Source organism: Zeus faber (assembly GCF_960531495.2).
Source record: "Zeus faber genome assembly, chromosome: 17".
NCBI lineage: Eukaryota > Metazoa > Chordata > Actinopteri > Zeiformes > Zeidae > Zeus > Zeus faber.
This window is the reverse complement of record NC_137204.1, coordinates 4,721,353-4,747,460: the sequence shown is the minus strand read 5'-3', so window position 1 is coordinate 4,747,460 and position 26,108 is coordinate 4,721,353. Positions and strand designations below refer to the sequence as shown.

Genomic DNA, 26,108 nt, shown 5'->3' with positions numbered 1-26,108 from the left:
CCCAGAGTATCACACTGCACATAATGCAAAAGAGAATGTGATTCATCAGACCAGGCCACCTTCTTCCATTGCTCCATGGTCAAGTTTTTAGGCGCATTGTAGGCGCTTTTCAGCAGTGGACAGGGTCAGCATGGGCACTCGGATCGGTCTGCGTGTATGCAGCCCCGTACACAGCAAGCTGCGACGCACTGTATGTTCTGACACTTTTCTATAATATTCAGCATTAAACTTTCAGCCATTTCAGTTTCCATTAACCGGAATAGACGGGCTAGACTTCGCTCCCCATATGCATCAATGAGCCTTGGGCGCCATGACCCAGTCGCCAGTTCTCCTTCCCTGGACCACTTTTGGTAGGTACTAACCACTGCATACCATAACATCCCACAAGACCTTCCGTTTTGGATATGCTCTGACCCAGTCGTCCAGCCACCATAATTTGGCCCTTGTCAAAGTCGCTCAGATCCGTACACTTGCCCATATTTCCTGCTTCCAACAAATCAACTTCAAGAACTGATTGTTCACCTGCTGCCTAATACATCCCACATCTTGACGTATGTTGTAATGATGTAAGTATGCTTACAATCACATTTGAAGGAGAAGCAATAAATGAAAAAAATACTGTCCTTATAAATGTATGACAATATCTATATCGAAATCCACAGAGCATCACACAATTGAATGTCTTAAGTTCTTTTATTATAAAAAACAAAACAAATCCACTACAAAGTTGAAGCAATTGTAGAAAAAAATTAACAGAACAGAAAATAATGGCAAATATGTTTTTTTCCAATCATAACCTATCCATGCTAACCAAAATAAGGTCAGACGCTTCAATGTAGTGTACTGATGATCTCAGAACATGCCACCCAACAACACAATCAAAAAAAGGTTTAGGAAGAATGTTTTTTAACCTGAATTAAGCTCAATCTTTTGTGACAATAAGAAAGATTGGAGGATATATTGGATACAAAAAAAACAACCCTGCAATAAATTAAATTAATGAATTACTATATTCGGTCTCGTCGACAGTCAAATTCAATAATGATATAGTAATGGAATTTTTTATATTTATTATGGAATTTGTCAGTTTAGATGACAAGAAATCATGAAATACAACTTAAGTCAAAAGTGGCCTTAGTGGTCCTAAGGCTGGCGCTGTTATTTCTAAGAGCGTTTTAAATGAATGGAAACCAACGCTGGACAGCATCTATTCAATCCTCCATGCAATCAGACACTAATGTGGATGAATGTTTGGCTGATTTTGATCATGCTAAGGAAACATCAAATGCTCTGCAGTATCAGCAGATTTCATTGCACTGTAGGTTAGTGACTCCGGACCGCAGGGATTTTCAGGATGCTACACAATTGATATTCATTTGACAGATGACCAGAGATGGTTTCAATAAAAATAAATCATGTGTCCAAATCAATGATGCATCACCCAAGGTTATTGTTAAAAAAAGAATAATAATAACTTGCCGGATTAAGACACTTTTGACTTGACCAATTGCAACACTAAGCGTTTTCACAGGACAAGCGGTGTGAGCATGGCAGATATATACACTGACAAAGATGATTTGGCTAAAACTGATCTTAAATCACACAAAACCGTCATCTATAATCATGACTGATGGGGCTAAGATAATTGAAGAATCAATGGAATGATTTTGTGTGTCTGTGTACATATAATGTAGCACTTTACATTGGCTTCAGGAAGCATCCACAGAGAATTGATAGAGATGTGGGTAAAAATCATGATTACAGGAATGTCCATCAATTTTTAGCCGCTAGGTGTTTTAAGTGTGTGTGTTTGTAGTTACTGCTTATTCCAACCTAACAGAATATTCCAGAAGCAGCAATTATCAATTGCAAGCAAAGGCCCTGCAGTTGATTTCTTTTTTTTTTTTCTCTCTACCAGGATGGGGCAGTATTGGCCAACCTCCTCATGCGCCTGAAAAAAACAAACAAACAAACAAACAAACAAAAGAAGCAAATGTTTCAATAAAATTATTGCAGATTTCATAGCTGTGGCAAATATATTTAACAAAAAATGACTTTAAATTGTTCTATGTAGGGAGGGTGTGAACATGAAAACATTGACATAGAATTGTTTCTGATTTCTGAGTAATAAAATGTGATTCTCAAAAAGTAATGTACATGAATTCACAACTGTTGTGAATTAAGCAATAAATAAAGCAACAAATAAAGCAATGCTTTAGTTGTTTTCTTTCCTTGTTATTAAGTTGGCTCGATGAAGCCAACTTACGGTTATTGTTAATCTTGCTCTTATTATTAGGTTGGCTTAACAAGGGGTTATTTTTAATCTTCCACGTATTATTATTATTAGGGGCCCATAATATCTATTGTTATTGTTTGGATGTTAATTATTATTATTATTCTCTTTGGCACTTTTCAGGCTAAAAGTGCCTGGAACAGGACACAGGACACAGGACACAGTTGCTGGAGCTACGGGCACAGTTTATGTCTCGTTAAAACCGGGATTTCACAGACATCTCGTGGTTCAAGTTTCATCCATGTCGATCCACATATGGAGCAGGAATTAGTGAAAAATGTATTACATTTAAAAATTTAATTTAACTGGAAGTAGCCAAACGTTATCTATCGTCCATATGCCAAGGTTGTAAACCTTCCGGTTGAGTGGTGGGGCAAGATAAGTTTGTGGAGTAAGACGCTATGTGACGACATCATCCAATTTTCTATATATGTGCAGTTTGTGGCTACGAACTCCCATTCGCACCGTGCAAGCTAAGTAGTGTGGATTCCATCGCTCTGTAGTGGTTACAAACTGCGCGTTTGTATCGCCTTACCTGCTTGACGTCGGCGGGGCTGTTCTATCGATATTTTATTTTCGATAGAACAGCCGATAATAATACATTTTCGATAATATTATTATTTTTTTATTTTGCCCTTTTTGTAAATATAAACGCATTCTGTTCACACCTTACTCGGTGCTGTGTCCCTCCTTATTTTGCGGCATTCAAGCCAGTCTTAACACACAAACTGTAGGAGTCTAAAATGTATTCCGCGTTTGTTTCCTCACACATGGAGTTCACGTGCAGCTCCAGAGCAACAGGTCCAAATCGTGTCCATTTCAATTTAGTCTCAAAAGTTTAGAAAGTGGATGAAATGTCACTGAGGGACATGCAGTGTTCCGTTCCGTTTGAATCGAACGTTGTTGTTGGGAACTTCCACATGGAATGATTTCCTTCCACAGAGACACCGTGAGGCAAGACTCTGTGGACTACAGGTACGAGACAGCCACCTTCAAATTTTTAGGATAAAGTAATACCACGCAACAAGTATATCAGCTTGAATTAGTAATTCTGCGTGTCACCAGGACTCGCCTCACTGTGTCAGCCAATACTGCGCTCAAGGGAAACTCGAAAATTGTAACTCGTTTTAAACGTAATGTTGACGTAAAGATGAGCGACAACACAAACTGATGCTACGTTCCATGGGAACTCAAAAATGTGTAATTGGTGTCGATAATGGACCCCATGTTTTGCTGCCTGCAGCTTTATTTATTAAGTTGGCTTGACAAAGCCAACTTTTTGTTACTGTTAATCATCTTCCTGTTATTATTTTTATTCCACAATTTTTTTTCTGAACGCTACTCCTCCAAGTGTTGAAGCAACAAAATTGCTGGGCATCTTCTGGGTTTGCCTGTGCTTTTTGGTATGGATAGCTCACTTATATCCTTTCTTTCACTTGATTTTTCCTCCCATTTTTTTTGAAGGACTAATAATGGGCCTTTCTTACAACTGCTCTTCCTCCTACAATTTTAAAGCTAGAAACACCCAAGTTGCTGTGCAGTTTTATATTGGGTCGGACTTACTTGTTTAACTCAGTAAATGGTCATAGGTCAATCAATTACAGCTTGGCTTTGTCAAGCCAATTAAAGTTCACAAACTTTGCATTCTAGTTTGTCTCATCCTCCTTTCCAGACAGGGCCATTTGTTTGTTTGTTCTTGAAACCCACACTCGCAGAGCATGTCCATTCCTGTTGGAAACATTTCACCACAACTTCGTGTATTGGGTTTCTATATGGCCAGCCATTTTAACATTTAATCCATAAGACGAACTACTTTACTTTTAAAAAGTTACTAGTATATTTTAGTTACTAGTTATTATGCCAACCTTTTAATAAGTATTTTAGTTTTACTAGTCAAAATGTAAAACTAAAATACTTATTAGTAGGTTTACGAGTCAAAATGTCACCCTGTGGGCCCACCACCTGCAGGGATAGGCGTTGGGGTCGGGTGCAATGCCAGCCGGGCGGTGGGCAAAGGCGGGTGCCAGGGCCTGCTGATCCTCGGCATCACAGACTAGTTCTAGGGACGTGGAATGTCACCTCTCTGGAGGGGAAGGAGCCGGAGCTGGTGTGGGAGGTGGAGCCGTACCAACTAGATATAGTTGGGCTCACATCTAAGCACAGTACTAGCTCTGGAACCAAACTCCTGGAGAGGGGCTGGACTCTCTCCTTTTCTTGAGTTGCTCAGGGTGAGAGGCGCCGGGCGGGTGTGGGGATACTCACGAGCCCCCGGCTGAGTGCTGCTGTGTTGGAGTTCTCCCCAGTGAACGAGAGGGTCGCCCCTATGCGACTACAAGTTGCTGAGGGGAAAGCTCTGACTGTTGTGTGTGCTTATGCACCGAACACCATTTCAGAGTATTCTGCCTTCTTGGAGTCTCTGGGTGGCGTCCTGGAAGGGGCTCCGCCTAGGGACTCTATAATTCTACTGGGAGACTTCAAAGCTCACATGGGCAACGATGGAGAAACCTGGAAGGGGGTGATTGGGAGGAACGGCCTGCCTGATCTTAATTCGAGTGGTGCTTTATTATTGGACTTCTGTGCTAGTCATGGATTGGCCATAACGAACACCATGTTTGAGCATAGGGTGGCTCATAAGTGTACGTGTTACCAGACCACCTTAGGTCAAAGATCGATCATCGACTTTGTAGTCGTATCATCAGATCTGCGGCCATATGTCTTGGACACTCGGTTGAAGAGAGGAGCAGAGCTGTCAACTGATCACCACCTGGTGGTGAGTTGGCGGGGGAGGCTGCCAGACAGACCTGGTAAACCCAAACGTGTAGTGAGGGTGAAGTGGGAACGCCTGGTGGATGCCCCTGTCCGTGAGGTTTTCAACTCCCACCTCCGGAAGACTTTTTAGCGCATCCCGGGGGAGGTTGGTGACATGGAATCCGAGTGGGTCATGTTCAAAACCTCCATTGCAGAGGCGGCTGCTAGGAGCTGTGGTCAGAAGGCAGTCAGTGCCTGTCGTGGCGGTAACCCAAGAACCCGTTGGTGGATTTCAGCGGTGAAGGAAGCGCTCAAGCTGAAGAAGGAGGCCTTTGGGGCTTGGCTGGCCCAGGGGTCTCCCGAGGCAGCAAACAGGTACCGGCAGGCTAGAAGGGTTGCGGCTTCGGCAGTCACTGAAGCAAAAACCCCGGGTGTGGGAGGAGTTCGGGGAGGCTATGGAGAAGGACTTTCGGTTGGCCTCAAAGAAGTTCTGGCAAACTGTTCGGCGACTCAGAAAGGGAAAGCAGGGCTTGGCTCAGCCTGTGTTCAGCCGGGGAGGAGATCTGCTGACACGGACTGGGGATATTGTCGGGCGGTGGAAAGAGAACTCCTGAACCCTCACAAGAGAACTCCTGAACCCGACCAATACGTCCTCAGGGGAAGAGGCAGAGTCTGAAGACTCGGGGGAAGTCTCGTCCATATGCCTGGCAGAGGTCTCTGAGGCAGTCAAAAAGCTCCTCGGGGGCAAGGCACCGGGGATGGATGAGATTTGCCCTGAGATGCTGAAGGCTCTGGACATTGTTGGGCTGTCTTGGTTGACTCGCCTCTTCAGTGTCACGTGGATGTCGGGTACAGTACCTGTGGAGTGGCAGACCGGGGTGGTGGTTCCCATTTTTAAAAAGGGGGACCAAAGAGTGTGCTCCAATTATAGGGGTATCACACTACTCAGCCTACACGGGAAAGTTTACTCCAGGGTGCTGGAAAGGAGGCTCCGGCTGATTGTCGGACCTCGGATTCAGAAGGAGCAATGCGGATTCCTTGCTGGACATGGAACAGTGGACCAGCTCTTTACCCTTACAGGGTTGCTGGGGGGGTCGTGGGAGTTTGCCCATCCAGTCTACATGTGTTTTGTGGACCTGGAGCAGGCTTCCGACCGTGTCCCTCGGGGGATCCTGTGGGGGGTACTGAGGGAGTATGGGGTACCAGGGCCATTAGTACGAGCCATCCGGGCCTTGTACAACCAAAGTGTGAGCTGTGTTTGCTATCTCGGCACAAAGTCAAACACATTCTCAGTGGATGCTGGACTGCGCCAAGGTTGCCCCTTGTCCCCAATTCTGTTTGTGATATTCATGGACAGGATCCCAAGGCGCACCCGAGGTGAGGAGAGTGTACGGTTTGGGAACCTCAGAATTGCAACTCTGCTTTTTGCAGATGATGTGGTTTTGTTGGCTTCATCAGACCTTGACCTCCAGCACGCACTGGGGCGGCTTGCAGTCGAGTGTGAAGTGGTCGGGATGAGAGTCAGCACCTCCAGGTCTGAGGCCACGGTTCTCTGCCGGAAAACGGTGGATTGCTCCCTCCGGGTTGGGAGCGAGTTGCTGCCCCAAGTGAAGGAGTTCAATTATCTCGGGTCCTTGTTCACAAGTGAGGGGAAAATAGAGCGTGAGATGGAGAGGCGGATCGGTGCGGCGTCAGCAGTGATGCAGGCATTGTACCGGACCGTTGTGGTGAAGAGGGAGCTGAGTCGGAAGGCAAAGCTCTCAATTTACCAGTCCATTTACGTCCCAACCCTCACCTATGGTCATGAGCTCTGGGTAGTGACCGAAAGAACGATATCGCGAATACAAGCGACCAAAATGAGTTTCCTCCGTAGGGTGGCTGGGCTCAGCATTAGAGATAGGGTGAGGAGCTTGGACATCTAGGAGCCGCTGCCCGGGGCTCCAAGTAGAGCCGCTGCTCCTTCACGTCGAAAGGAGCCAGTTGAGGTGGTCGGGCATCTGATCAGAATGCCTCCTGGACGCCTTCCTTTGGAGGTTTTCCAGGTTAGTCCAACTGGTAGGAGACCATGGGGTAGACCCAGAACATGCTGGAGGGATTACATATCCCAGCTGGCCTGGGAACGCCTCGGGGTCCCCCAGGAGGAACTGGAAAACGTTGCCGGGGAGAAGGGGGCTGCCACTGCGACCCGGCCCCAGATAAGCAGAGGGAAATGGATGGATGGATGGATGGATGGATGGATAGTCAAAATGTATTAGGTACTAGTAGTTATTTATTAGATATTGGTAACTACTCCTATTGTTACTAGTAACTATCGCAATGCTACTCATAATAATTTGGACAAATATCTCATTAAATCCTACTGGGCTCTGTGTTTGAGATATGAAACATTTGTTCTTAGTATATATGTCAATGTTACTAGTCATTATTAACTGAGTACTAGTTATAATTTATACTTATGCCCTTTCTTGCTGTTACAAGTAAAATGTGTTTTACTAGTAATCATTTAAATTTAACTTTCAAGCATCTGTTTTGTCTAGTAATTTCTCATGACAGGTAAAAAATACATTGTTATTGGTAAAACAGAAAATGTTAAACCAGGAAGGGGCATTAGTCCTCAATGAATATGTACTCGTACTCAACTAATAGTGACTAGTAAAATTGAAATCGATACTTGTAAAAATCGGAATAGAAATTAGTTGGAGGCAAATATTTGATATCTCTAACAAGGAGCCTCGAAGGATTCAATGACAAAATTGTCCAAATAGTTACTAGTAACATTGCAATAGTTACTAGTCACAATTGGAATAGTTACTAGTATCTAATAGGCTTGGGCAATTGTGCAAAATTCCAATGATTGTAATGGGGCAAATGCGGCCTCTCCCTTACAGAAGTGCAGGAATTATTAGTTACAAGTAAATTATTTAAACAAAACATCTAGTTTTTTCAAAATGAAGTCCCATTGCAACGGAAAGCAATGGGGAGACGTGGCACGGGACAGGACAGTCCCTTAACTCAGTTGTGTTTAAAAAAATAGTAAACGACTGAAGTAGGAAACAAATGAGAATAAATAGATCTAAAATAAAAAAACAGAAAAACTGGCACAGGACTCGGGAACCGGCGCACATGCACAGTGCACAAGCTGTCTGGGTAACACTATAATGGAAAAAAAATTATTTATAAAAAAAACAACTCCACTCCTATTCTCTGATACCACTTGTCCACTGTGGACGTAAATAGACAGGAGGGTCTTGTTATAAGAATTTTATATGTCTATGTTTTGCTGTACTTTTCACGTCTTAGAAAAGACATGAACTAGTCACTTTCTGTGCCTTAATGTGAAGAGGAGAAAGGCAGTGTCTCCCGACAGAACCAGTGACGCAAGGTGAGACCCCGGTGAAACAAGGCGACTTGGTGTTCATCAAGGTCCTGAAGAAGAAGAATTGGTCTACACCCCGGTGGGAAGGGCCAAACCAGGTCCTGCTGTCCAGCCCCACTGCAATCCGCATCACTGAGAGAAAAACCTGGGTCCACCTCACACACTGCAAAAAGACCTGCATCACGCGATTCTGATAAGTAGACACCATGGCTGAAAGGCTGTGGCACCCCTTTAGAAGGATGGGATGTGGGCTTAGGGGAACCATCTGTATATTAATGTCAATATCACTACTGATAGTGGAACCCATATTATGGTATGAGATACAGGAGTCCAAGGAACAACCCAGCGATGCCAGCACCACCGCAACAGCAGAGGCCGTCTGTCAATAGGACCGAGCGCTATCGAGTAAAGAGAACTGCACACCCAGAATCTGATAAAAACGTACAACGACCCAAAAGAGCTGTAAGCCCTTATCTAAGGATTTCAAACCCTGTGATTGTTTTGAACTTTATGGAAGGACAAAGAGCGAGTGTCCAATTTGACCTATGTTCGGTAATTCACTGTGGGAACCAACAGTCGGGATATGTGTGGAGCACAAAGTATGTTTGCGAGGTACCCCATTCCCGACAATTTCAAGGTATACTATTTCAAGGTCCACTACCCCCTCAATGGAACCTTAATTCGGACTGCGTGGCCTGTGCCAAAGCCAGAGCTAACTTAGGGATGGTGCCATTCCCTTTAAAACCTTATAATGATCCACAAGGTTTTAAGTGCGTATTATTACACTGCATTCCAAATTATTATGCAAATTGGATTTAAGTGTCATAAACCTAAATGTTTTTGTTTTTCAATTAAACTCATGGATGGTATTGTGTCTCAGGGCTCTTTGGATCACTGAAATCAATCTCAGACACCTGTGATAATTAGTTTGCCAGGTGCGCCCAATTAAAGGAAAACTACTTAAGAAGGACATTCCACATTATTAGGCAGGCCACAGGTTTCAAGCAATATGGGAAAGACAAAGGATCTCTCTGCTGCCGAAAAGCGTCAAATAGTGCAATGCCTTGGACAAGGTATGAAAACATTAGATATTTCATGAAAACTTAAGTGTGATCATCGTACTGTGAAGAGATTTGTGGCTGATTCAGAGCACAGACGGGTTTGTGCTGGTAAAGGCATAATGAGGAAGGTTTTTGCCAGAAAAATTCATCGGATTAAGAGAGCAGCTGCTAAAATGCCATTACAAAGCAGCAAACAGGTATTTGAAGCTGCTGGTGCCTCTGGAGTCCCGCGAACCTCAAGGTGTAGGATCCTCCAGAGGCTTGCAGTTGTCCATAAACAGTCTTGTTTACCGATGAGTGCCGTGCAACCCTGGATGGTCCAGATGGAGTAGTGGATGGTTGGTGGATGGCCACCATGTCCCAACAAGGCTGCGACGTCAGCAAGGAGGTGGCGGAGTCATCTTTTGGGCTGGTATCATGGGGAGAAAGCTGGTAGGCCCCTTTAGGGTCCCTGAATGTGTGAAAATGACCTCGGCAAAGTATATAGAGTTTCTGACTGACCACTTTCTTCCATGGTACAAAAAGAAGCACTGTGCCTTCCATAGCAAAATCATCTTCAAGCATGGCAATGCTTCAAGCATCTCATGCTGCAAAGAATACCTCTGTCATTGGCTGCTTTGGGCATAAAAGGAGAGAAACTCATGGTGTTGCCCCCATCCTCCTCTGACCTCAACCCTATTGAGAACCTTTGGAGCATCCTCAAGCAAAAGATCTATGAGGGTGGGAGGCGGTTTGCATCAAAACAGCAGCTCTGGGAGGCTATTCTGACATCCTGAAAAGAAATTCAAGCAGAAAATCTCCAAAAACTCACAAGTTCAATGCAAGAATTGTGAAGGTAATATCAAAGAAGGGGTCCTATGTTAACAAATAACTTGGCCTGTTAAGATGTTTTTGATTGAAATAGCTTTTGATTTCAGTAAATATCCTAATGCTGCAAATTCAACAAATGACCATTTTCAGTTCTTTATAACCTATAAAATGTTTTGAAACTCTGTTGTGCATAATAATTTGGAACAGTGCATTTTGAGTTTTTGATTTTTGAAAAACATACTGTTATCATTGGGAGGTTTGTTCAACAACATCTGAATTATACCCCAACGGTTGATGGCTTGAAAATTATACTGAGTGTCATTTGCATCGACTATTTAGGAAAATCTGAGAAAAATATCATTTGCACAATAATTTGGAACGCAGTGTATATGCCTCTACCGCAATCCCTGAAAATTGTGATACAGTGGCTAACCTTGTGGTTTCCACAGTGGTTTCCCCCGTGTCCCCTAAGGTTAGACCCCCACGGTTCACGTCGTATGATGGTAACTTTACCTGTCTGCAGAGAGGCGGATCAGGACCGGACGTGGGAACACTGACGTCCTGCAACACGACCATAAAAATATCTGCAGGTGATGAAGGGGTGATCGATACTTGGGTGGGAAACCAGGCCACACCAAGAGCGGACATCTGGTGGTTCTGCGGAGGGAAGACCCTCCGCCTGCTACTACCAGCAGGTTGGCGTGGGACTTGTGCTCCAATACAGCTGGTAATGCCCTTTGATGTCCTACCAGTAAGTGGCAGTAGTAACCATGTCCTGCCAACTACACCCGATCTTATACGACAGAGGAGAAGTTCCCCTGGAGGACCGTTTGATAATTGAGTATATATTGATGCTATCGGAGTACCACGAGGGGTCCCCGCAGAGTTGAAAGCTCGCGATCAGATAGCGGCAGGACTGGAATCTGAGCTTTTCTGGTGGGAAACCATTAATAAAAATGTTGACTGGATAAATTACATATACTACAACCAACAAAGATTCATTAACTATACTCTGGATGGGATAAAGGGCGTAGCAGAGCAATTGGATAAAACTAGCTTGATGACGTGGCAAAATCGAATGGCATTGGATATGTTGCAGGCTAAAGAAGGTGGCGTTTGTAAGATATTGGCGATGTATGTTGTACTTTCATCTCAAACAACACCGTTCCTGACGGCAGCGTGACCAAAGCATTGGTAGTACTCACAGCATTGTCCGAGGAGATGACCGAAAACGCAGGGATAGATAATCCATTCACCAAATGGCTGGAGAGCATGTTTGGTAAATGGAGTGGCATTTTACAATCAATCCTAATATCATTAGCAGTAATGATTTCAATTATAGCTACGTGTGGTTGTTGTTGTATTCCATGCATTAGATGGTTGTCTCAAAGAGAGAACGCCATGACTAAAACTATGCTGTACACACAAGGTCTTAATGATGACAACAATGACAGTACAAATGCAAATTATGAATTTCTGATCAAACCCGATCAGGAGGATTATAATGATCTAACCCCTGTTAAGGATATGCTCAAGATTGCAGCTTCAGAAGTCAATCTCAACATCACCGGACTCTTTGACGACACCGGAGTCTGATGGCCAAGAACGAAAAGTTGACACAAACCAAACCAACGGAAGTTCTTACAATGATACCAAAGTTTAATTAGATAAAAGGTCTTAGGCATTATGAAGAGTTTATAAAAGTCTCTGATGGCATAACGTATGCAGCCAATTAAGACTGTTTATCTCAACTATGAACACACGTTATCCGGGAAGAACGTTGACGTTTTATATTTTGTTTATCGCGCTAGGGAAGTCCAACCTAGGCAGACTTATTTTGTACCTTCTTCCCTCTTATTGCTCAGAGATTAAGAATTGTATTATTAATGTTCTAAAAGAGTTGTTTCAATTTTACACTGATGACTGTTTTTTGTATACCCCATTAGGATAAGGAGTACCGGTGGGTGGTCGCCTAGGCAGAGGGACCGTGAGAGAGTTTCCCTGTCTGAATGGATATTGCGTTTAGGAAATCGTATCATTGTACTGCCCGTAGGGTTTTTGCTCTCGCATATAAAATGTTATGCTTGGAATAAGTATAAACGGGGGAATGTTATAAGAATTTTATATGCCTATGTTTTGCTGTACTTTTCATATGAACTTTTGTACAAGGTATGTGTACTTTGCTAAATAATAGGCTAAATAAAGTTCATGTCTGAGAAAAGACATGAACTACTCACTTTCTGTGCCTTAATGTGAAGAAGAGAAAGGCAACATGTCTTGACCATCAGATAAGGGAACTTCAACAGATGGTCTGTCTCAACGAAACTGCCCCATCAGTGAAACTGTCTTATCAGCAGGACCCATGTGAAAGCGTCGTGACATCTGCTGACCGACAGCCCAACGACTCGTCAGCTTCACCACTCCTGGAAGACTATAAAAAACTCAGCTCTCCAGTGAGAACCGAGCACTTCCTCTGTGGCACTCTGTTGTGTTGTTACACTGAAACTGCTGCTCTTGTACAAAATTAAATACTTTAGTAACCTAAAGTATTTGTCTCCGATTTCCTCTGTAACGATTAGTCCACACACGAACAAAGTTTATAACAATTTAACTTTAACAGCTCTCACGAAACCCTGCAGCGCAGTGAAGTGATGAAAGATTCCATGAATTGGAATGGAAGTTGCTGGCGTGCGTGGGAGCTCGGGTGCACCACCGCCTCCGCCTGGTCTACCGGCCGCATATTTACTAATTTATAGATTTATTTATAGTTTTAATGGCTTGTTGACTTATTTCAGGATTTATTACACAAGCATGTTTATTTTTTTTTTGCATGCTACGTCCACATACATCCTCTTTGTGCGCACAAGTGAATGAGCTGCATGGGTTGCTGCTCCGTCTGTTGCTCTCCGGCGAGGGGGGTGCAGACTCGGACTGCACCAGGTGACTTCTGCTATACTGTCCCTTGCCCCATCTATTATGGCATTATCATGGCATGTGAGAAAAGGCGCACGACGGAAATGTTCCGGAATGTAGCTGAATGTGTGAATAGTGAAACTCACTAGCGGTGTCTGAATGGTTATCCCAGTAATTTACCAGGAACTAGGCGTGAAAGGGGCTCAAAACAGCCCCGAGCTGAGAGGGAGTATGCAGCTCTCTCCCCCTCCACGATCAGGTCTAGAACACAGTGAACTGCACTTACGCGGCGCACCGTTTCAATGCTCAGATTTTTCGTGGCGGATAAAAGAAAAAATAAATCGTCTGTCATTAATGTCAATCAGCAATCGATGTTGATTACCGATTCAATTGTGATTCTGCCCAATCCTACTATCTAATAAATAAGTACGGGTAGCTAATACAGTTTGACGATTAAAACTAAAATAGTTACTCGTAACTGTTGGAATACCAATTAGTAACTAAAATATAAGTACTAGTAACTTTTTAAAAGTGACTATATGTTAAAATGGCTTGCCATATTTTCTACCATTACAATATGGTATAATGCTTAAAAAATATATTTAAAAATTAAAAATAAAATCAAGGTCTGATACAGTCCAGTTCCCTGCACGTGTCACCTGGTATTTCTGTCTTGGTCTCTTATCTTCTTTTCCATTTCAGCATCTGTCAAGGTCTCCAGAAGGGGACACCACTGGTCTGCATCTCCCGTGTTGCGGATGGCAATCTCCACGGTTGGTAGCGGGTTCTCACTGTGAAAGACCACATGCATCACACCCGAAGATCAGACTCCACAGTAACTGTCAACTGATATATTGTCATGGGAGAATTTGCTCATCTTGATAAGTAGTTACAAGACTTTCTTAGATCTATGTGATGCAAATTTTTCACAAATGGAAAATAGTAATATGGAGAGAATTAAATTTGCACAGAGAATAAAAGCAGAGATGGAATAGCATTTATTTAATTTTCACCTTTACTTTGGTGTTTATTTAGTCTTACTACTACAACTAACAATCTTGTCAAATTTAGGGGATCACACTGCACTACGAGGCTTTAACAAAATTATGTAAAACCCCTGTACTTGAGCGGTGCGCTGCGCAGAATTAAAGGGTGAAAATAGAAGTGGAAATGTACTCAGCTTCCCAGGGCAGTTCATAAGACAGGGTGGAAAAAGATTAAGCATTTTTTTGGGGGGGATCAAGTAATTCGTAAGCATATTGACCTGAAATCAGACCTGAAAGGAACAAGACAGCAGAGAGAGAAAACAAAAAAGAAGAAATTAGCAAAAGAAAAAAAAGCTGTGAAGGTAAACACTTACTATGTTCCATTTGCATTTTGCCAACACAACAGTATGAACCCATTTACAGGGTTATCTTCCCAGCCCTTTTTGTATATTCACATCCTACATCTGACCTATAGAAAATTGCCGATCATAAAAATTATTCTTGGGTTAAAAGTGTGGTATATGGGCATTTAAGGTTGTGACTTAATTGGCATTCCTTTTCCAAACTATGACACCACGACCCCTCTCATGTTGTCGTAGCTTTGAGACATATCTTTGAGCAACATACTGTATCCCCACTTTCACCAGTGGAACAAAGACATTACCCTTTTCGGAAGCTGGGGTTAGAATATAAACTAAACTCCTTAGACATCGGCTGACTTTGAGACATTTTTCTCTCCAGAGCCAACTTTGACAGGTCCCATTTATATGAAACACGCAAAACATGTACGTGGCAAATTTGCCAGTCATTGATTTGGTTATCTAAGTTAAACGTAAAAAGTATGTTGTGTGACACTGTGTGCACATATAAATATTAACTAATGGATCAACATTTAACAAACATTTCTAGTCAAATATGTTGACATATTCACATGCTGCCAAGTATTCAGATGATAAACTAACTGACCATCCCCATTTCAATCACCCCAATCGGATCCAAAGTCATCATATTTTTTCGTTACGACAAAGATACGACAAAGAGTCAGAATAAATTTAGAAACACCTGTGTACTCGTCAACGCTCAATTAAAGAACTGACTGGAAAAACATTACGTTTTATATGCTGTTCTCAGTTGGTTAGATCTGGCTTTTTTATACATGTTCCTGATCATTGCAACATTCAGTATTATTCCTATCAAAGAACCACCTTAAATGGTATTAAAAAATTCATCCACATTTAAAAAACAACAATATTCAGTAAGCAAAGCAAATTACAGTTTGATAACCTTATAGAAAAAGTGACTGAGCTACCTGAAGGCGTATGTCCTCTGGTGCCAACTGAGCTGTCCCCGAATGCTGTAGGCAATGGTAGTTACAAACTCCCCGCCGAGGCCAAGCTCAGAGCACAGCTTCAAGGCAAACGTTTCAGGGGAGTTCTCCCTCTCCGACATGTCCCACTCAAATTGGTCAACCAATGAGATGTTGCCCACGTGGATGTTGAGCTGTAGAACACACAGACAAGCAACACAATAACATTTGTTCCATTTCATCTTAGCAACAGCTTTCTCAAACGCATTTTGTGGGGGTGGCGAGTGACAGATTGGATTGTTACCCTCCACTATAGGCATGACCCAGAACGCCTGACTAAAGATTTTCAACAAAAAATCTAAATGGCAGCTTTCTATCCCTTCCTATCCCTTCTTAGCTCTGACCCATCGAGGCATGGACTTCACAAGATCTTTGAAGGTGTCCTGTGGTATCTGGCACCAACACGTTAGCAGCAGATCCTTTAAGTTCTGTAAGTTGCAAGTTGGGGCCCCCATGGATCGGGCTAGTTGTTCCAGCACATCCCACAGAGGCTCGATCGGATTGAGATCTGGTGAATTTGGAGTCCAAGTCGATGCCTTGAACACTTTGTCATGTTCCTCAAACTATACCTGAACAATTTTTGCAGCGTGGCAGGGCACATTATCCTGCTGAAAGAGGCCACTGCCATCAGGGAATACCGTTGCCATGAGGTGGTGTACTTGTTCTGCAACAATGTTTAGGGAGGTGGTTCATGTCAAAGTAACATCCACATGAATGCCAGGACCCAAGGTTTCCCAGCAGAACATTGAGCAATGCATCACACTGCCTCCACCGATGTGCCTCCTTCCCATAGTACATTCTGGTGCCATCGCTTCCACAGGTAAATGACCCAGCCATCCACATAATGTAAAAGAAAACATGATTCATCAGGCCAGTCCACCTTCTTCCACTGGTCCATATCCGACGCTCAAGTGTCCATTGTAGGTGCTTTTGTCTGTGGACAGGGGTCAGCATGGACACTCTGACCGGTCTGCAGCTACGTAGCCCCATACGCAAGCTGCGATGCACTTTGTGTTCTGACACTTTCTATCATAGCCAGCATTAACCTTTTCAGCAATTTATGCTACAGTAGCTCTTCTGTGGGATCGAAACAGATGGGCTAGCCTTCGTTCCTCACGCGCATCAATGAGCCTTGCGTCTCACTCCTTCATGTGGTTACCTGAGCGTGGAAGCATCACTTTTGTGTTTTGTGCTTGCGTTTTGTGCTTTTTGCGCAGTTATTTTGGCAATTCTTTTTTTCGAACCATGAGTCCAAAAAAAGTAAGTGCTGAGAAGAATGATGTCCATTGACTTAAAGCGCAAAATAATAGAAAAACATGAGCGTGGTGTGCGTGTGATGGGATTGGCAAGGCAGTAAGAGCGTAGTACTTCTACGATATGTACTATACTGAAGCAGAAGGAGACAATAAAGGGTATTACACCAGCCAAGGGCGTTAAAATAATGTCTAAGCTGCGGACCGCTGTCCATGAAAAGATGGAGAATCTGCAGTTGGTGTGGTTGACGGTGAAGCAGCTCGCAGGAGATAGTGTGACGGAGGATATATTTGACAATATTTGTTATTTATAAATACATTTTTCTTATTTAAAAACACCTAACAGAAAACAATTGGGGTGGTTTTCTGGGGGCTGGAGCGGATTAATGGCATTTCAACTCATTTCAATGGGGAAAATTGATTTGCTATAAGAGCAGATTGAATTACGAGCTCTGTCACGGAATGAATTCAACTTGTAAAAGTACCACTGTAATAACAAATGAGACGCAAAACTGCTGAACTTAAATCAACTTTTATTGAAGGCTAATGTCTGCATTGTCTCTACAGTGCACATATTTTAAACAAAAACTGAGGGTACCTGAGGGGGGACTGAGGGTACCCGAGCACCTGCCCCTTGATGTCCACGGTGCCTTTACGTGCAGTTTTTTTATTTTTTTTTCATGAATAATAAAACCGTGAATGGGCATCCAGGAAGCAGATTTCTGCGATCGGGACGCCTGAAAAAATAGTTTCATACAAATTAGGAAAAAAGACAAAAATAAATACAGGTACTCCTCACTTAACGACCGAGTTCCATTCCTAGGACCAGGTCGCTAAGCGAATTGGTCGATAAGCGAGAACCCGTGTTATTTCATGGTAAGGGGGCGTAGTGATTGTGAATGCGAATGTAGTGAATACTGACAGACTGCGTGAACGAGACTAAGACTGAGAATGGTGATGCGCGATGAGATGCTGAGACGCCGCGCATGCAGTGCTCACGCTGTGGTATTGTACGCAGCGCACAATACTGACTGGTCAGAGAGCTAGTCGTAAGTCCGAACGGTCATTAAACAGGTAGGTCGTTACGTGAGGATTACTGTAGATGTAAAATAAGACAAGAAAACCGCCCCAGGAACACACACTGCGCAGCGCTGTCTGGAGGAGAAAAAAAAACACTTAACTCCAATTTTCTGAGTTAGGTTTATGTTTTGCCTTAAATGCAAAGTATTTTCAAACAGCACTGTTTTCTTTCAAAATACGGTCACGGAGGTTCAGCTCTTGCCATCTTTAATGAGCTCACACCATAACAAACTGGAGTGAATGAGACTAGTAAAGACAGCGAGTGAGTGAGAGGAGGCGGGGCTATCAGGGCGCTGCTGCGGTGACTCGATGTGGGAGAGTAGAGGGAGCGAGGAATCAGGCTCATGAGCGCAGGCATCAGCCGATGCCGATCATCTCAAAATGCGCAAACATTGGCCTAGCTAATCGGCCGACTGATCAATCGGCCAACCGCAACCCATAACCCTGTCGCCGGTTGTCCTTTTGTGGACCACTCTTGGTAGGTACTAACTACTGCATACTGGGAACATCTTACAAGACCTGTCGTTTTCGAGACGCTCTGACCCAGTGGTCTAGCCATCACAAGTTAGCCCTTGTCAGAGTCGCTCAGATCCTTACGCTTGCCCATTTTTCTTGCTTCCAACTCAACTTCAAGAACTGACTGTTCACTTGCTGTTCAATATATCCCACCCCTTGACAGGTGCCATTGGAACAAGATGAGCAATGTTATTCACCTCACTGGTTTTAATTAGGGTCCAATCCAATGGAGCATCTGTGGGATGTGCTAGAACAAGCCCCATCGCTGGGGGCCCCACCTCGCAAATTACCAGACTTAAAGGAAGTGCTGGTGTCACAATTCTCCAAATCCACGATTCACTTTATCAAAACTAGAATTTTGAATAACGTACAATGAGTTACTTATTACACTACTTTTAAGTTACTCACCAAAATAAGTGTTGAAAAACAGATGCTGTTTTTGCCAGAGGGGAACGCTGGTAATAAAAAGAAAATTACCAGCAGCTCCCATCAGAGTGAGCTTTTCTCCAAACAAAGCCAATAAAAACTCTAGATCTTTTCACTCAGTTTTCTGCTGCCTCTCCGCTGTGGAGCAGATCACAGAATGCTCCTTAAAAAATCTCAGACCTGCCAACCTTGGAAAAATATTTTGAGTACCACAATAGTGTAACAGGGAGTCTCCGTGGTGTTTGAGTTACGGCAGCTAAATGACTCCATCAGTTATTTACACCGTAGCCGTCTTGTAACAAGGCTAATCACTAAAAATATTACTTTTCATCGTCACATTAAGTTTGAAATCCTCTGTTTGAAATGTTCTCCAAGTCTGGAGTAATATGAGATTCAGCAGCGCTGTCGTTCTCCGCGTTGCTGTCGGAGAACTGGCTATCATCACGGAAAATGAAGTCCAGTAAACGCTGCCAACACTGACTTGGATCTATCGCACTGGTCAGATTAAGGTCCGAAATATGATTCAGAGCTTCCGCCACCCGCTTCGCGTAATCCATAACGATGCGGAGAAGAACGTTTTCACAGACAAATGAGACTGAAATACCCCCGTGCAGCGCTTTAACCGTCTGTTTACGGAAGTGACGTAGGTGCGTGACGCGAGGGTTCTTCTTTGCCACTTCACAACAATTGCTCCGTGTGTGTAAAAGAATTACGATTTAAAGGTTGAAAGCTATCAAAACGGTTTCACATTGTGACCTCACATCACATGGAATATGGAGGAATGATCTTCACCTGGACGCTTGCTTTAAAGGAAACCATCGGTCGGCGTTGTTCAGTGCTGTTCAGCGTCCCGGTCAGTGAACTGTGTTTCCCCATGTAATCTAACAGGAATATTTAACTCCACGGTTTAACATTTGTCTACTACTTATAAATCAAACTCGGTTTTGAAAATATGCTGGGATAAAAAAAAGTAACAGTAACAAAATTATAGCTATCAGACAGAATATTAATGCCTCAATATCCAGAAATGAACCTACCTTTCAGTTCCCCAGTAATATGACTGCTGCCATGTCTCATTTTGCCCCGTTAGACATAAAAAGACTGGATGATATTGTTGGTCAGCTCAGGTCCTCCACCTGCTGCCTGGACCCTCTCCCTACCACATTTTTTAAAACAGTTTTTAACTGACTAGCACATGAGGTATTAGAGATTTTAAACAGCTCTCTTCAATCAGGTATATTCCCTGCAGCATTTAAAACAGCTGTCATTTAGCCACTCCTGAAACAGAGCAATGTCGATGCAACAGATATTGCCAACTACGGGCCCATTCCCAACCTGCCGTTCCTCAGCAAAATACTTGGAAAAAACAGTTTACCTTCAGCTTAACAACTATCTAACCTCAAACAGCCTTTTAGACACCTATCAATCTGGCTTTCGACGTCACCATAGCACAGGAACAGCACTTATTAAATTTCTGAACGATCTACACATAAACACTGATGCAAAAAAACGATCTGTTCTTCTGCTTCTGGATCTCAGTGCTGCCTTCGGCACTGTCATTATTGTTTAACCTCTATATGCTACCACTGGCACATATTGTAAAGAAACACAGAATAAATTACCATAATTATGCAGATGATTCACAACTGTACATATTCCAATCTCCTGATGACCTACTCCCCATACACTTCCTCACTCAGTGTATTAATGATATTAATGTTTGGATGTCAAATAACTTTTTACAACTGAACAAAGACAAAACAGAAATACTCATCTTTGGTCCAAAGGCTCAAAGACAGAAAATTGCAGCTCATCTTAGTTCTCTGTCCCTGGAGAGCAAGAACGAAGCCAAAGATCTGGGTGTAATCATAGACGGCGATCTTAAGAATTTTAAGAGCCAGATAAATCAAATCACAAAATCAGCCTTCTACCATCTAAAAAAAACGTTCAAAATTAAGAGGCTTCCTGTCAAAATCAGACTCCGAAAAATTAATCAATGCATTCATAACGAGTAGATTGGACTACTGTAATGGCCTATTCACTGGCCTCCCGAAATCAGCTGTGCAGTGGTTCTCACTGGTACAAAAAAGTTTTAACATATCACACCTGTTCATAGATCTCTACATTGGCTCCCGTCAAAACTAGAATTGATTTTAAGATTCTGCTACTTGTATATAAAGCTATAAATGGCCTTGCACCTGAGTATATAAAAGAAATGCTAATTATACACGAACCAGCAAGAACTCTCAGGTCCACAGGCAGTGGTCTTTTAACTATTCCTGGTACCAACTCTAAAGCAGGAGAAGCTGCTTTGCCCCAAGTAAATGGAACACCCTACCGAGGGACCTGAGAGAGGCCCCCACACTGAATACTTTTAAAACCAGGTTTAAAACCTTGCTGTTCGCTACAGTCTATGACTGACTGACTGACATCTGTCTGTCCGTCTGTGTTACTGGTGCTGGTGCTGTGGCTGCTGCTAACCTTATACCTAAACTTAACCCTCGCTTACCTTATGGCTACAATTAAGCATCTCTAACCCTATACCCTAACTTAAACACCTCTAACCTTATACCTCAACTTAACCGTTTCTAACCTGAGTGACTTCTCCGGTTCCGGTGAGAGCTACCACTTCCGGTTCCACTAACTTATTTGCCTGTGCTTTGCTGTTGTAACCCTAACCCTTTTTTTTTTTTTTTCTTTTTGCTGTGGTTTTTTGTTGCTGCTGCTGGAGTTGATGTTTCTGTTGTTGTTGTTTTGTGGCTGCTGCTGCTACTGCTGCTATTTCGGTTGCTGTTGTTGTAGTTTCTGTTGTGATATTACAGTGAGAGGATTATAAGAAGCGTGTGTCTTCGGAGAGATAGTCAAAAGGATCCCCCTCCCGAGGTCAGAATGAAAAACTTGACCCGTAATTTAGGGACGCTAATTAAAGGACCGTGACTGGATTAAGATGAGACGGTGCACAGAGTTGAAATTCCCGTTTCCGGTCAGGGCTACCACTTCCGGTGACGTCTTTGCTCTGTGTTACTTCGTTGAGATGAGATGGTACACACTGCTGACTCAATACAGATGAGGAGATTGCTGGTTCCGGTGAGAGCTACCACTTTCCGGTTCCGGTGACGTCTTCGCTTGTGCGCTGTTGCTGCTACTATTGCTGCTGCTGTTTTCTGTTGCTGCTACTGTTTCTGCTGGTATTGTCGTTGCTGCTGCTAACCTTATACCTGAACCTAACCATCCACCGTGACTGGATTTAGATGAGATGGTGCACTCAGTGGAAATCTCAGTATCTGGTGAGGGCTGCCACTTCCGGTTCCGGTGACGTCTTTGCTGTGCGTTGCTTCCCTGAGAACCGTTGACTCAATACAGATGAGATTTCTGGTTACGGTGAGAGCTACCACTTCCGGTTCCGGTGACGTCTTCGCTTGTGCGCTGTTGCTGCTGCTGTTTTCTGTTGCTGCTATTGTTTCTGCTGCTATTGTCGTTGCTGCTGCTAACCTTATACCTAAACCTAACCATCCACTGTGACTGGATTTAGATGAGATGGTGCACACAGTTGAAATCTCAGTATCTGGTGAGGGCTGCCACTTCCGGTTCCTGTGCATTGCTTCCCTGAGAACCGTTGACTCAATACAGATGAGATTTCTGGTTCCGGTGAGAGCAATCGCTTCCAGTTCCGGGGACGTCTTCGCTTGAGTGCTGTTGCTGCTGATGTTGCTGCTGTTTTTGCTGCTGCTATTGTTGCTGCTGGTACAGTAGCCACTAGTGTTGTCATTGCTGCTGGTGGTGTTGTTGGTGCTGCTAACCTTATACCTTAACTGGTGTTGTCATTGCCGCTGCTAACCCTATACCTAAACTTAACCATCTCTGACCTTATTCCTTAACCTAATCATCTCGAACATTATACCTAAACATAACAATCCCCAGACTTATACCTAAACTTATCCATCTCTAACCTTATACCCTAATTTAAATATCTCTTAACTTTGTTCCTCAACTCAACATCTCTAACATCTCTAACCTGAGTGACTTTTCCAGTTCCAGTGAGAGCTACCACTTTGCATGTGCGTTGCTGTTTTTGCTCCTGCTTGGTTTTGCTGTTGTTGCTACTAGTGTTGATGTTGCTGCTATTTTTGTTGCTATGGTTGTTTCTGTTGTGATATTACACTTAGAGGATCATAAGAAGGGTGTGTTTTCAGAGAAAGAGAGAGCGCCAACAGGATCTCTCTCCCGAGGTCTGTTTGGAAATTTGACCCGTAATTTAGGGACGCAAAATTAAAGGACCGTGACTGGATTAAGATGAGATGGTGCACACAGTTGAAATTTCCGATTCTGGTGAGGGCTACCACTTCCGGTTTTGGTGACGTCTTTGCTGTGCTTTATTTCGTTGAGATGAGATGCTACACACTGTTGACTCAATACAGATGAGGAGATTTCTGGTTCTGGTGAGAGCTACCACTTCCGGTCCCGGTGACGTCTTCGCTTGTGCACTGTTGCTGTTTTTGTTGCTGCTGTTGTTTGCTGCTGGTATTGACAATGCTGGTGTTGTCGTTGCTGCTGCTGCTGTTGTTGGTGCCGCTAACCTTATACATTTATTGGTGTTGTCATTGCTGCTGCTAACCTTATACCTAAACTTAACTCTCGCTTACCTTATACCTCAACTTCACGTAACCTTATACCTCGACATAACCATCTCTAACCTGAGTGACCTTTCCAGTTCCGGTGAGAGCTACCACTTCCGGTTCCGGTAACGTCTTTGCGTGTACGTTGTTGTTGTTGCTGCTGCTGGTGTCGATATTGCTGCTGCCGTTGTTGCTGTTTCTGTGGCTGTTGTTGCCGCTGTTGTTTTCTGTTGCTGCCACTGTAGTTGGAGTTACTTTTATTGCTGTTTTTGTTGTCTTTGTTGTTGCTTTTGTTGTTTCAGGGGCATTCTTTTGTAATGACCGGCTGACAACTACTTTCTCTCTTTCTTTTTTGTATTTCTTTGTAAAGCGCATTGTGTTGCCCTGGTATGAAATGTGCTCTATAAATAAAGTGTGACTTGACTTATTTGGCTGCTCCTGGCGATTTTAGAAATGCGGGAGATGGCGGCTTTTGCTGTGGTGGGACACATTTTTGAGTGACTATGAAGCGGACTGGAATGATCCTTGTCTGTCACCCAACCGGTCTGTACGACTCACACCTAACCCATACATATGCAAACGCAGACCCACTGACCAAAGTCTCCATACTCCAATAGAGCAATCCACCCCTTTCTTACTGAGAGGTGAAAATTGCTCTCTGTAGAGGGGAAATCAACTATCCAGTTTACTATCATATGGCGCCGGGCACACGATGCTACGTGTATAGGCACTTGGCACGCACGCTGGGGCGTCTAGTCGGCTGCAGCTGGGCGGGCCTCCCCCTTGCGCGGGACATGGGTGGGCATGGGGTCCTGCCTGCTCACCCGTGGGGCAGGCGGCTCGGGCGGGGTGTCGGTCTGTTGCTGTGGGGCCGGGATCTGGGCCTGTGGTTCGTGCCTTTCCCCTCTGGCCCGGGTTGTGTGCCGGCTGCTGCGTCTTGTGCCTGCACCTGGGGGTTGGTTGTATGTGTGCGCCCCTGGGGTGCGGGGTCTCCTCGTGCTCCCTGGGGCTGGGTAATGCTCCTCGGGGCTGGGCGTGGGGGTTGCTCCATGGCCCTCTGGCTTCTCTGGGGGCCCGGGGATCTTCTGTGGTTGCAGGGCAGGGTACTCAGGGCTTTCCTTCAGCCGTAGGATGTCTACAGGGCTGTGGAGTTCGGGTGGCTTTCGGACCAGCTTTCCTGGACCTAATTCACTGTTTTTCAATACATGTCATCCAATGTTCATGTTTGTGTGTAAATGTTGTTTGTTTCTTTGTTTATTTGTCTCACAGTGGTGATTAACCCCCTCTTGGAGTAGTGATCAGTTGTTTATAGACCCAAACATGATAAATAGTTCTCCAAAGAGGGGAGTTGATGGTGGTTCTCTATAACCAAAAACTGTGCTCTTGTCTACAGGTCATCCACAGGACAGAGTTATTGCTGCAGTTCTTGATGATTTAAGAATTAATAAAGAGCTGCATTGCAGGTTGAGAACTTGAACTCCACTTGCAGACTAACTCTGTCCTGGATGTAATGGCATACAAATACTCTGTGTTGTATGCCCAGCATGCTGACAGCACAGATTAAAAAAAATAAAATTAAATAAAATTAAAAAAAACAAAAAAAAAAAAACAACTATAATTACATGGATCTAGTTTGAGTGCTCTCATTACATAGCAATTGAACTTTGTAATTTTAAAAATGTAAATAAAAAAAACAGCTCCCATTTTGAAATTAAACAGCTGTGCAACATGTAGATTAAAATAAATCATTAAGACCTGTTCCCATTCAAATGACAAAAAACAATTGAACTTTGAAAGATGACCTCTGGTCAGGGATCAAAGGACAATATCTCAGGCAATGAGTCAGGGTTAGGGGTGAAAATCTGAAATCGCCCTCTGGATTGTGATTGTGTTTTTTTTAAGTTAGCACCATCTCATGGTGAAACACAACAATTGAAAGAATGGGCATGTTTACAGTCAAAATGAAACACACCCTGTTAGGAGACATGAGGAGGGGGGATTCCAGGCGAATGGCAACCGGCTGGGAAAGCATGGTGGTTGGCTGGAAACAGGCTGTAACTTGGCTGCAATTCAGCTGTCAGCCGCCTGGAAGAGGCCTCTTCAAGTGGCTCCTACTGTACATATATACACACGTTTGTTTGTCTTTGCGTAATTTAAACTGGCATTTAGCACCTGCGTAGTTTGACCAAGAATTGCGTGGTTCGTACACAAAATGCGTGCAGGTTGGCAGGTCTGAAATCCCGCCTGCGTTCTCAAGACCCGGTTGCTACCCGGTAGTTGGGAACCTCTGCACTAGAGGACATTCCCTCGGTGATGGTTGGTTATATTTCCCACTTTCATCGCCACATCTGTGGAATAACTAGACATTCTGGTCAAAGGTGCACTTCACCTTGTACACACAGTAAAACACCGGAGGAGAGGGAAATACCAGAGGAGAGGGAAACACGGTGATGCGCTGTGCGTCTCCACCAATGCGGTCTTGGCACATTGTTACCGGGAATATTTCTCTCTAATGTGCGTTACTTATATTGAGCTTTATTTTGTTTAAGTATTCGAATTCCATTCCTGCAGTGTGAGTGCCTGATGGGCAGGTGCAGCGCGCGTTGAGGGATGCTGCGTAGCGGACCCCTCCAGAGAGGACCGCATCTCTCCCAGCACTGAACC

At 43.7% G+C, this 26,108-nt stretch overlaps 1 protein-coding gene across 1 annotated transcript in view; it reads right to left on the bottom strand.

Annotated features, from left to right (window-relative positions):
• Window positions 1-680: 680 nt before the first annotated feature.
• LOC307243616 (SWI/SNF-related matrix-associated actin-dependent regulator of chromatin subfamily B member 1-like) overlaps window positions 681-26,108 on the bottom strand; it is a 45,205-nt gene continuing 19,777 nt past the window's right edge. Inside the window, exons 7-9 of the mRNA XM_080018480.1 lie at window positions 15,497-15,687; window positions 13,861-13,992; window positions 681-1,951 (exon numbers count right to left, since the gene is read on the bottom strand). Of these exons, the coding sequence (XP_079874606.1) occupies window positions 1,912-1,951; window positions 13,861-13,992; window positions 15,497-15,687 (363 nt within the window). The 3' untranslated portion in view covers window positions 681-1,911. The remainder of the gene's footprint in view (window positions 1,952-13,860; window positions 13,993-15,496; window positions 15,688-26,108) is intronic.